The 13,077-nt window shown below is 37.0% G+C and overlaps 2 protein-coding genes across 4 annotated transcripts in view; both read right to left on the reverse strand.

Annotated features, from left to right (window-relative positions):
- myo7ab (myosin VIIAb) overlaps positions 1–6,620 on the reverse strand; it is a 39,481-nt gene extending 32,861 nt beyond the window's left edge. For 2 of the 3 annotated variants that reach the window (XM_084387287.1, XM_084387286.1), the window contains exon 1: positions 6,293–6,615. The gene's annotated coding sequence lies outside the window, so the exon portion shown is untranslated. Of the gene's footprint in view, positions 1–6,292 lie in introns of all 3 variants that reach the window. The other variant, XM_084387288.1, reaches the window with a different exon arrangement.
- Positions 6,621–7,134: 514 nt separating this feature from the next.
- Positions 7,135–13,077, reverse strand: part of capn5b (calpain 5b) — a 32,434-nt gene continuing 26,491 nt past the window's right edge. The window contains exons 12-13 of the mRNA XM_084387789.1: positions 12,589–12,725; positions 7,135–12,437 (exon numbers count right to left, since the gene is read on the reverse strand). Of these exons, the coding sequence (XP_084243915.1) occupies positions 12,255–12,437; positions 12,589–12,725 (320 nt within the window). The 3' untranslated portion in view covers positions 7,135–12,254. The remainder of the gene's footprint in view (positions 12,438–12,588; positions 12,726–13,077) is intronic.

Below are 13,077 nucleotides of genomic sequence, written 5' to 3' on the forward strand. Positions count from 1 at the left end.
TGAGAATGTAGTTTGGGGAGTAAGACTGAGGTATGTGTTACCTCCTGTGCTGTCCTCATGGCACACTCAATAAGAAGATTAGTACGAATGTTAATCACAGATTAAGCACAATATAAAGACCAATTTTGTTTTTAAGAATGTGATGCAGAATGCAGTAAAGTGGTACAATGCATAAATGAAGTAATCGGTATAGAACTGTAGATGAACGACTTTTGTTCATTTGAGTTTTGCAAACTCAGTTAACACTGAGAGATGAAGGTGAAACGGAAGGGACGTCACATCACCTGCTCTGGGTCGCGTTAGGCCTTCAGCAGAGACTGAAGCCGCGTCTCAATTCGCCTACTTACACTACGCCCTGAAAGTATGTACTCTTTTTGTGAAGAAAACATACATACTTTTGAGTGTGTAGCAGAAGAGCTTTGAAACAATCTGTATTGTAAAAAGCGGTATATAAATAAAGGTGACTTGACAAGAGTAGAAAAGCTTTGGGACATACTATCATGTCATAAAATAACATCTGTTCTCTCTGTCGCTTAACACGTATCCTGTCACGTAAACTGACCTGTCAATCATCTTGTCAAAGAAAAAAATCCTCCACATTTAATTTAATTTCCTACTGTATCGGAGAGAAAGGCAGTTGGACGTTGATCTGCCAGTCACGGGTCTTTTTAAATGTGGAGACTCACCTCATATTCATGCATAACAACGCATTTAAAAGTTAAAGGGTAACTAAACCCTAAACCAACTTTTTTTAGTGAATGATCTGTAAGAATGGGGATTTATTAGTGCTGTTCATTGATTCAAGTACTTTTTTTGACATTTGTGTTTAAAGTATTTTAATTTCACTAAATAGGGTGTAAAAACGTCTGAGTGCTGCCCTCTTCAGGTTGAACAGTGGCTACTGCAGTTGAATTTTCCTATTGGAAGTTGTGGTACACTCTGATGTCAGAGGGTACCAGCTAACCACGCCCTTGCCTGCAGAGAGATACGTCTCAGATGCACGCCCCCTCTCCACTGGGCTCTGCCTACTTTTCCAGCATTTTTCAAATATTGCCAGTGGGAGGAGTCAGGCTCTGACCAGGGGTTTAGTTACCCTTTAATGGCCAAGCGGAACTTTAAAAAAGTTCACGTTGTTGTTGCAGATGAAATATAACATGGATAATATTGCATAAATATTTTTTATCAGCTTAAATGTTGCTGACTTAAATGAGTCACTCATACCCCTTTATCTAAACCATCGATCGTGCACATCTGCCATGTTTTGTAGTTTTCTGAACACTTTTTACTCGTGTTTGTAGTTCTTAACTGAATGCTCCTCCAAAGCACAATGGGTTGTGGGCAATATTAGCTCTACACTTAGATCCACACTTCGAAAAACCATCGCAAAAAGCAGACCATTCGGGGACTTCTGGCATACTCTTTTCAACATACTATGCTTTGGGACACACTTATTTTAAGCTCACATACTGTTTAGGATGGATAGTATGGACATTGAGACACAGGGTGACATTATGTGTTAGTTCTCTCAACCATGTCCTCTAAATTAAGATGCAAACAGGAGACTTTGAGGAAAGATTTGCGAAGTTATTCAAATAAAATCTTGAAAAGAATCAGTTTCCATACTGAGAGACAAAATGCAGTTTGTACATATAGTATGAATAACATATGTGTAGGCCAAAACACGAAAACGAGTTAGCATTTTAGCAGTTTTGGTTCCACTGTCCTGAAGTCTAAGTTTAATTTATTGGCAGGTCTGTGAAACAAAACTAGTCCAAAGGCCAATCAAAAATAGCCCAATGACCTTATTTCACATTCATATTTTACAGTCACTGTTATTAAACTGAATTTCAACTTTAAAATCACAATCTAGTAGTAATCATAAACATCATATTGTATTCATAAAGGAGCTCACTGGAGGTCAAAGGCAGTTCAACTCCCTCAAAATCATCTAGCACAGTTTTATCAATGGAGGAATATAAAACATTATACAAGCATTACAAGCATTTCAGACAAATGCAGTTTATGCAATACGTGAAACCTTTAACACACAATCCGTGGCAACAATTTTAAAGTAGCCCAATTCCACTTGGCAACCCTGGACATTAACAAAAAAAAGAAGCGTGAAGTTCGCACACTGAAAATAGCTGCTCCAAACGTTTCGAGCATCAGGGCTTCATCAGGCACAATACCAATGTAGAGTAAAAGTCAACTTTAAATAGAAACAGGTAATCACCTTAATTGGGCCCACACACAAAAACATGTGACATAATACAGGTCATGTGACAAAAAACAAAAAAAACAACAACCGGGATATATATATATATATATATATATATATATATATACATACATACAAACAACTTAACTAATAATCAACAACAGATGAAGAAATGGCTCAATCATTATGAAAAAGGCTTAATATCCAAATCCTCATTCAACCCTAATAGTGAAGTATTTAAGGTATAAATCAAAAAACATTCCCTCTGTAATAATTTTTTCTCATAATCTCCTCCTCTTAAGGTTTTTTTTTTACCTTCTCTATACCGATATATTGTAAAACACGGACATTATGGCCTACTTGTCTAAAATGAGATGCTATAGGACTACGCATATCTCCGGTCCTAATATTACTGCGATGATCTGGACGTTTTAACAACATATGCAAGACCACAAGGGCAACGAATGAGATAAATCACACGAGTAGAAGCACAGGTAATAGTACCACATATTGGAATATTGCGGCCAGTGCATGGATGGCTAAAGGAATTGCACTTATGTGTAAAGGCACACTGGACGCAATTGCCACACCTGTAATTGCCTGGAGGAAGAGTTGGAATACCTTGTTTTCAACCCTGGACATTAAACATCATCAGCCAAACAGGTAAACTCATCTATTTACTAGTCTACTTTTACAGCCTCATTGTGTTTATAACCACACTCTTAAAAACTATTCAAACTATTCAATTTTTTTTTAAAGCAAGACAAATAGTGTTGACGGAAGCTAAGTGAGGGTGATGATGTTGTAGTCACGCAACTGGGGTTTAGTTAATGTATAGCCTACATTTAACTGTTTACTTCAACCTTTTTTTATAAACTTTTGTTGGCCACTGATCTTATTTTCTGCAATAATTCAAAAGCCTATTGAGTTTTTGTCGAGGGAACCAGGGTGATGTGGTTCACACTCTGTTCAATGAACACTCTGTTCACAAAACTATACATTTTGAACATTGGAGAAGCTACTCTGAAACTGTAGCCTGCCAAGATGCTAATTTTAAGTAAATAAACTACACTTATTTTATTTTAAAAACTGAGTTTAAAACATAGCTATAAATAGTAGCATTTCTACACAATATTTTTTAGTTAGTTGTTCCCCAACACTCGCAGCTTGGAGAAAATAAAAGATCTGGCAAAAAATAGTACATGAAGACATCATGCTATAACATTTAAAGAGATAATAGATTAAAATGTAAACTGTCTGGCTTTTCTCGCCTAACCATGTCTAATCTCACAGTTTATGGGATCGGTATAATGGCAGAAACACTATGGGAAAAAGTATGGGGAAATTTTTTTGATGGAAGTCAATCGGGCCCATTAACTGTTTGGTTACAGACATTCTTCAAAATATCTTCTTTTGTGTTCAGCAGAAGAAAGAAATTCATACAGGTTGAGGGTGAGTAAATGATGAAAGAATATTCATTTTTGGGAGAACTATCCCTTTAGCAGTGAAGCACTGAATAAATAATGAACGTGTTCCCTAATTATTGCTCATGTGTTTCTAGACTTATAGGTCAGACGTTTATTTGGCTGGTTTCATAACCAGTCGTTTGGGCCAAGACTCACTAAAGGTCTTAAATCCTGTGCCCCTCTAAACTCTTAACTGCTTTATTCAGCACGTCACTGAGTGCCAGAGGCAGATTAACACAGTTACTTCCTCTGTGTCTGTCAGCTCAGCAACATGTCAACGCAATTCACTTCTCTGTAGAAGATGCCGCATGCCATCCACACAAACACACGTGGATGAGTTTTACACTTAAAATAAAAAAAATTATAAAAAATGTAAGTAGGAAATGAAAATGTAGTAGGTATAAATGTATATATATATTGTAAAAAAGTAAATAAAAAAACACAAGTAGTAGTAGTCATGATTAATGATAATGGTGACACTTATAATAAGGTTCCATTAGTTGAGGTTAGTTAACGCATTAATAGAAATGAGCATTACATTCCTGGCAGTCCTTATTAATATTTGTTAAAAATTAATTAATTAATTAAAATATAACTGTTTATTGTTAGTTCATGTTAGATACAGTGTTTGAATTAAATAATGCTTTAGTAAATGTTGAGATTAACATAAACTGAGATTTATAAATGCTTTAGAAATATTTTTCATTGTCAGTTCATGTTAACTGATGAAGTTACCTAATGTTAACAATATCTGATAATTAACATCTGGTTACACTTTATTTGGTAACACTTTATTTTACAGTGTCCTTGTTACATTACATGTACTTACCATAGTAATAACAGTAAATTATGCATAATTACATGCAACTAACCCTCAACCAAATCCTAATCATCTTAAGGTGTTGTTACAGTGTACAGTGTAATTATACATGTAAGTACTGAGTAATATTAAGCAACTACATGTACTTACTATAGGGTTAGGGTATGATTAGGATTTGGTTAAGGTTTAGTTGCATGTAATTATGCATAATTGACTGTTATTACTATGGTAAGTACATGTAACATATGTAACAAGGACTCTGTAAAATTAAGTGTTACCAAATAAAGTGTAACCCTTTATTTTAAGGTCTTTGTTACAGAGTAATTTTAAAATAAGTACTGACTAATGTTAATTAACTACATGCACTTACTATAGGATTAGAATTTGGGTTTGGTTTAGGATTCATTATGTATAATTTATAGGTATTGCTCTAGTACTACTGTATGTGCAACAAAGACACTGTAAAGTAAAGTGTTACCTAATACTAATTTCTAATACTTAATGGTTATTTTTGCCTTGTTTTCCAGTAAACATATCTAAATTTCTTTACAACAATATCAGGAGAAATAGCATAAAATACTGTAGAATTGAAGATCACCAAAAACTCACCCAAGAATATATGGTTTAATGTGAATGATTAACATTGAGTATTATACATATTTAGTATCATTTGAAATGTCTCATTGCGACTGGTACAAATGTCTCATTCCCAAATAAGTAAAACAAAAGGTAATAAGGTTTTTAAGAGTTTAGGGATAACTGGCACACAAGGAGGGGTTGGTCTCTAGACAAATGGTCTCCCTACACCCAAAGGTGTCAACTCAGAATGCAAATTCAGATGTTTCCATGTGAAAGGTTCTGGCTATATAATGAAATGCAGCAGGGGATTCGGGGCCTTCTGTTACTCAGATGAGCCCATGATGTTGAAGGACCTCAAAGAATTCAGCATCATGTATTTCCTAATGTCGGGTTCGCATCTCTTCTCTTCATTCCAGAGCTTTTGATGTTTTGTATTGATTATCTTTGAATTGATTATGAAATTGGCATGATACATTTACCTGACATAATAAATTGTTACATTTGATTATTCTAACCATCTGACATTATTTTCATTAAAGAGTTAAAAGGAATAGTCAAACATTCGCTCACATTTAATGATGCACAGATATCATTAAAACCTTTTCATTTATGGAGTCAGATGAAATAACGAGAGAATACATATTCAAATGTATTGCATTTAATCAAAAAGTACTTCGCCTCGAGAAAAGACAGTAACACGTAGAGACCTCCCGCGCTGGTCGGATGCCGGACTTTGGGCCGATCGAGCGTGAGCTTACAAAGTGCTAAGAATCCATAATAAATTGTATTTATTTTTCTTACCCGACAGGCTTTGTATTCTTGTTTCAAGCATAAACCTTGCTAAATTTGATTCATGATTTAAAAAAAAAAGAAAATTCTACTTGCCAATGGGTAGTAAAAATGTACGTAATTCGAGATATTTATAAAAACATGTCTTATTTTCTCACACAATTTGGCTTCTTCAGTAAATTCAACTAATTTTACGTATGTTTCATTATTTTCATCGAAAAAAAGGAAGATATTTGCTTGCTTATGCCAAAGTCTTTCACAACCCTTCTTTCTCTATAGGAATGTATAAATGGTTCCTCCTGAGGCCTGGTACAGAGAGCGGCAGAGCAAAAAACAGTCAGCTGTAAGTAGCTTTCTGTAAAGCCTTAAAAGAGCATGTGGTGCTGGACGGCTAAGCCCTGAATCTGAACACTTACTCACCTCACAGTGACTCAAGAGTTTCTCTTGCTTTTCTTTTCTCCCTTCTTCTATCTTTGCACCTCTTATCTGTTCGTCCCTCTGTCACCAGATGTTATTTAGGTCCACACGTCCAGGTTCAAGAGCTGATCTGGAGTCAGGTGATTGACAGGTGTATCAGACAATGATATCAGAGGATAAAGCACACTCTTCAACAGTCGCTCAATTGTGTCGTTGTCCTCTTACGTATGTCCTACTGTGGACTACCTGTTGATGTGTGATGCTGGGTAATGCAGCGGGAGAGCAGTGGCAGCATTCAGTGTCTCCTTCAATGGCACTCCTGATCCAGCTTAGAGGAGGCGGGGTTAGACACGGCCGGTCACTGTGGGGGAGGGAAGGCTTGACACAAAGGTCTGCTGGTCACTTCAACTGAGGTACATGGCCACTAGTTTCCCGTTACACGTTCATCTCCTCTGCAAACTAAACATGAAAAGGTCAAGCTTTTGTATCTATAAACAGATGCTGGGTGTGTCTGATTCACTGATTGTAAAGTTTAAACGGAAATGGCATGAATCCAGAATATGCAACACCCATAAATAACAGTAAATACAGTTAAATCTCAAGGCCAAAGCCATTTTAATCGGTCGAAAAACATTTAACGTGAAAGCATCATTGATTCTTCCTGACATTTTTCTAATCAAAATGAAACAACATCAGAAATATGTTCAAATAAAGTAAAATTCTATCATAATTTACTCACCTTCATGTTGCTGTGTCGAAACGCAACAAAACAAATGATAAATTACAATAAGATTCGACCGAGTTAGAATAGTGGAGAGTCAGAAGACAAAACAACTGCAGCAATATATTTTTTTATCTTTTATTTCAAAGTCATGCCACAAGTTGACAAAATACAAAAGAAAAAAAAAAGTACTTCAAATAAGTATATCAAATAACCACAGTGTAACCCAGGAGAGACTTACACGCAAAATAAAACACATTTAAACAGAGAAAAGATACAGAAACCCTACAATCAGTAAAGATAATAGTATATATGTCTGTGTCTGTTTGTTTGTTTTTTTGAACACAAGATTCAATGGCTAGATATAAAACAGTAAACAAATTAGTATAAAATGCTGATAAAAGATACTTGTTATAAAGATAATATCAGCTATGTTTCATAGAATGATACCATGCAAGATATTTTGTGTATTTCTGTTTATGTATATATATATATATGTCGGTTTCAAGTTCAACATCAGCAGAAAAAATACAAGAGTATCACAAGCTCATTCTCTGGACATCTGACCCATGTCAAAAAATGAAAAAGAGCTATAGGATTCACTCTCTCCGCAAGCATTCACTGGTTATTAAGGCTGCACTCTATCAAGATGCCTAGAGAAAGTCCGACATGGCATGACAGTATTTGTGACGGCGTGTGTTAAAGAAAAGAGGTTCACTCAGCCAAAGTACATGCAGCAGTCAAGGCCAGAGAGCCAGTAACATCACAGAGAGCAAGTAACGGTCAGCAGAAACACTCAAGAACGTCATTCACGTGATCATATGAGTCGAAACAATGCCAGTGCTTTAAAGGATTTGAATTTGCCTCGTGATTACAAGCAGTTAAAATTCTCCACAGACATAATACATGTTGAGATTGTGAATAAATTATGCAAGAGAGTGAAACTAGGCATCCTCTGCAAATGTTGTTTCCTTCATACGTACATTGAATTAGCTGCGCAAACATTGGGTTGCTGTATCAATCCGTAGTGTGTATAAATCCTGTTTGTAAACAAACACAAACCCTCATGCAATGTTAGATTACACTTTCGCATGGAAGCAGCATCAAGATCCACTCAACACAACATGGCAAAGGTTCCTCTATTTGATCTGAAGCATGCACCACTATCTGAGTGAACCAAGACCTTCTAAGACCATTTGAACGTTGTCGTTCTGCCATATGGCCAGGGCCAAAGAAAATTCAAATGAATTAAAGAAAACATACAAATAATTGATCAAAAATACAAAGAAATCTTTACACAAGGCATTTGAACTTCAACGGTTCTTATTATATGCCATTGGCCACATATGTTATTTGGCAAAATAGACAGAAAATGGCACCCTGGCATCTTTCACATCATTCTCATTCAAATCAAAATCTACAATTTAAGCTTCGGATGAAACAAAGTAAAAGAAAAATGAAAGGTTTGTTGTCTAAAGAGAACAGGTAAACAGGTAAAGAGAAACTGACTAGATTTAAGGCTATTTATTAGTTTGTTTAGTCAGATTAAATGGTATAAAGTGTGTAATTTCTGCGCACATAATCTAACTAAACTGCACAAATTCCAGAACATGCCCCTCATGTGCCATTGGTCAGATAAACAGATAGCCCTGCCCCAAACTCACCCCATTGGTTAAGCCAATGCTGCTGGTTGGATTGCTCAAACAAACAGAGCAATATTTTGATAGCGCCACAGAACCACAGGGTTAGACTTCATGGAAACAAACATGAAAAACAATTCACATCTGAGCAAAATTGCTGTCTCCATATCTAAAAGGCAAAAACAAGGTGGCTAACTTAAACCATACATGTCAAAGGTTTGCTGTTTGAACTTGTACTTTCAATCAAACACCTCTCTGCTCAGTACAAACTGCTTTCTATTATCTAAATCAGTCAGTCATACAGGACAAAATGGAGATAAGTAAAATCCTTCCACAGACATGAAATTTTCCTTGCTAAATCCTGTTTAACCGTCATAATCTGGCCTGTGGAGGCACAAATGATGTAAAAGAATGACTGGGCTATTGTTGGGGATTTCCAATTCAGTCTGGTTGTATAAAAACTGAAATGTAATGGAGCTAAAGAAAAAGCTTCTTTCATCCCTGAATAAGATCATTTTGTCTCTGGTGTGCCACACTGGCTAATCCAGTGGGCTTCAGCGTGATCTTGTCATCTCTTGTTACTCTGATTGGCACTGCATTGTTCAAACCTGGTATTTAACACTGTTGGTGTTTCTCTTCTCTCCTTTTCTTGCTCATCTAGGTTTGAGTATCAATACTGGCTCAACTTTAAAAACATTACAAATTGTATAAACATTAGTCATTTTAACCTAATGTTTGAGATTCTTATGCTACATTTTAGACACAAAATAGTAAAAACTGCAAACAGGCTCATGGTAACTATTGCAATGAAAAAAAATGTACACAATGTAACAAAAACTCTTCAAAGGCAATAATAAATTAATTAATTTGAAGTGAAATTGGCGAAGATGAGTTATGAAGGGATAAATCCTCAAATTTTCAACTCAACACTGCAGAAATCACATTCTTAATCAGTGTTTTTGTCTTGTCTAGAATAATTTGAACATCCTTAAAACAAAACCTCTTACCACATTGGCAACTGCATTTATTTATTTTAATTCTAATAAAATGTAGTAAAGTTTATGCTTTGCCACTGTGGTTAAAAAAAGTTTTTCAGTGTCGCTGACATTCAAATCAGAGGATGCTAAAACATACCCAAACATGATAAAAGACTGATGTGGACTTATTTCTTTTTCCAAAACTCAGTTATATTGACTGAAATCTTGGGATGAAGTATAAACAAGACATTGTAGTGCACAAAGAGTTCTGTAGCAGTCTCTGGTGGAACAGCACAACTAGCCATTGGAAAGGACACAAAGCTGGTGATGAAATTCACCACGTGTCTGTAGTTAAGGTGTAGTTCCTCATTTTCAAGAGAGGTTGAGAGAAAAAAAACAAACAAGGATCTTCTCTTAAGTACAGAATGTTCGTTAATGCAATCGTGCAGCAGTTGTTGCGAATCTCAAACAATGGCACATGCTGTTTGGCAGGAGACTGACTAGAAAGTCATTAAGACACAGACAAATCCTTGTTTTACAGTCTCGCGATCCTCAGAGCAAGAGTGAGGTAAACCCAGAGATATTTGTGGGTCCAAAGGCCTGCTCTTCATCCTTTGAGCACCGCTAGCACTGATAGAGTTTTCCCTTTGATTTAAACGTGCATAACCTTTTATTGGTCCTTAGGTTATATTTGAGGGCTAGTGGATCACACACACACACACACGCACACGCACACGCACACACACACACTCTAACACACAATATCAAATGGTGAACAAAGGTGAAATGCTCATCAACCCCCCCGGCATTTTGTAATGCCCATCCATGTTTTCAGGCAGAAAATGGCACGGCAGATAGTTCGGGTGGGCTTTTGGTACCAGTCCAATGGGAAGAGTAGAACTCGCCTTCATGCTCCGGTAGGCTCTAATCCAGACTCCTGTTGCTAAGCGACTTGACCTGGAGAATCTGAAGAGGTGCCTGTTGCGGCCCACCGGTCACTGAAATCTTTCAGCTAAATGACAGCTGATCAGGTCTAGCTAAAGATCAAGGTCTTTGTAAGCAGGTGGACCTCCACGTCACTGTGCATCTTGAGGGAAGCTGTGTGAACGGGCACTGACTGTTGACACTGACTGAATATGTGATGACTGAATGCGTGGAGGAGAGAAGGGATGGAAAGAGAGACAAGAAAAAGAAAAAAAAACTGATTTGAATCATTTCCCCGGGCTGGGCTGCATTCAGTGATCTAGCAGACGAGGCATGGCCGATCATGTGACTAGGACTCCTTAAGGATCTAGTTCTACCGTAGACCACCTCAGCTGCTCATGCAAACACAATGCATAGCCCTTTATTACAAGATCAGATCATGATTGGGTGGTATTAAAAGAATCGTTCACAGAGAATTTACTCACTGTCATGTTATAAACCCATATGCTGTTTTTTGTGGAACACAAAATCATAATTTTTTAATCTTTATGTACAGTAGCTATTTTCCACACAACATGCTGTCAAACTCCAAACACCACAAAAGTGGTCCATACAACTTTTTCAAAGTCTTCTGAAGAGAATCGATAGCTTTACTTTAAAAAAATGAATTCATTATTCACCTATAATCTTCCCCTCCAGTGAACCGTTAAATTAAGAACTAATGGAAAACGGATCAATGAATCATGGATCAGTGGTCATTAAGTGAGAACTCAAGAACTGATTTGTGAACCAGATCAAATGGTTCACTGAAATTAACAGGCTCAAAAGATGATGATTCGTTTATGAATCAGAATGTACAAGGCTGTGTCAAAAATCACTCCCTATACCCTTAAATATGGCACTATTTTAGGGGACAGCCATTTGTAGTGGTGTCTGAAACCATAGTGGACGTTAAAGAGTCCACTCATTCAATCCCACAATGCACCGCAATAACGAGTGTACAGCCGATGTACGCTAAACGGCTAGAGAATATCCAGAATGCACTGTGAGAGTCGTGCGTCAAATGAATTTCAGCATCTTGCCAGAAGATGGCGCCCGCAGATCCATCCATTTTCCAAACCGCTGGCCCAATGTGGATACAGCGTAATATCATACAGGTATAAATTCCTTTTTAATAGATTATTAGATTGATTATTAAAAGTTTATACATATTCCATGACAGTGTTGAAGATAGATCTTTTCATCTTACTACTAAAGCTGCTGATTTCAGAAGGGGGCGATTTCGGACACAGCCCAAGTTCAACTCACTGATTCAATTTCACAGGTGTTCTCAAGTTTACAGATCACTGGAGCAGAAGATTATCACTGAATAATGACTTCAGTTTCAGTCTGTTCCTCACATAAAGCTATCATATGGCTTCAAAAGACTCGGAATCTGCTGTATGGATTACTGTGGTCACTACCAACTGTGAGGATTATACAAAACTATCCTTTGATCTATAGAAAACATAACAGCAAACGGGTTTGGGACAACATGAAAGTGAATAATGACAGAGCTTTCAGGTTTTTTTTGGGGGGTGGGTGAACTAACTCTTTACTGTAAAAAAAGAGGAGTGCTAAAGGCATTGAGGGTGAATGAAGAAACCAAGCTGAAAGTGTGAAGTGGCGGGATGCATGAGGCTCAGGCTGCATTTAGTTTGTGATCAGATGTTGGTTAAAGTGGTGCAGGTGATCACGCGCACAGTCAGCGTGCCTGGAAGGTTGTTGTCTTGGCGACTACCCTTGTCTTTAAGGTAGACCGTGTGCTGCTCTTGCCGGTCATTAGGGTCAGTAAAGAGGGTCACCTGACCCAGGAAGGTGTCAACAATCACATTCTTATTGTAGATCTGAGTTCGTCAAGGAGCAGTCAGAGGGGTTAAGCAGGAGAAACAGAGAAGAAAAGCAGAAATAAGGTAAGGGGAACAGATCAGGTGATCTGTAGCAGTTGGTGAAAAGGACTGAAGGAGGAAGAGAAGTAATTACATACTTCCAACTCACCTCGATGTGAATGCCTTCCTTTGGCTTTCTGCGGTAGAATATTCCCTTAATATCAAAACTAGGGCAGCGTGTGTCTTTGTGCACGGGGGAGCGAACTTTCTCCCCCTCACAGGTGATGATCACATATGGGTCAGAGGCTAAAAAAAAGAACATAAAAAAAAAACGTATAAGCAACACACTTCATATGTCAGGATTCAGTACATACAGTTGCTGCCTCTACCACTGACACGCTGCAAAATATGTTCTTAATTTTAGTTTCAATACTCATTTAAATTTTTTTTTTCAATTTAATAGAACTGTTTTCTATTTTAATATATTATAGAATATAATATGTTCCTGTGATACATTTTCAGCATCATTACTCCAGTCTTCAGTGTCAATCATTCTAATGGGCTGATTTGCTGCTCAAGAAACATTTCTTATTATTATCAATGTTGAAAACAGTTTTTTTTTTTTACATCTCTGATGAATAGAAAGTTCAAAAGAACA

Source organism: Rutilus rutilus (genome assembly GCF_951802725.1).
Source record: "Rutilus rutilus genome assembly, chromosome: 18".
Classification (NCBI taxonomy): Eukaryota; Metazoa; Chordata; class Actinopteri; order Cypriniformes; family Leuciscidae; genus Rutilus; species Rutilus rutilus.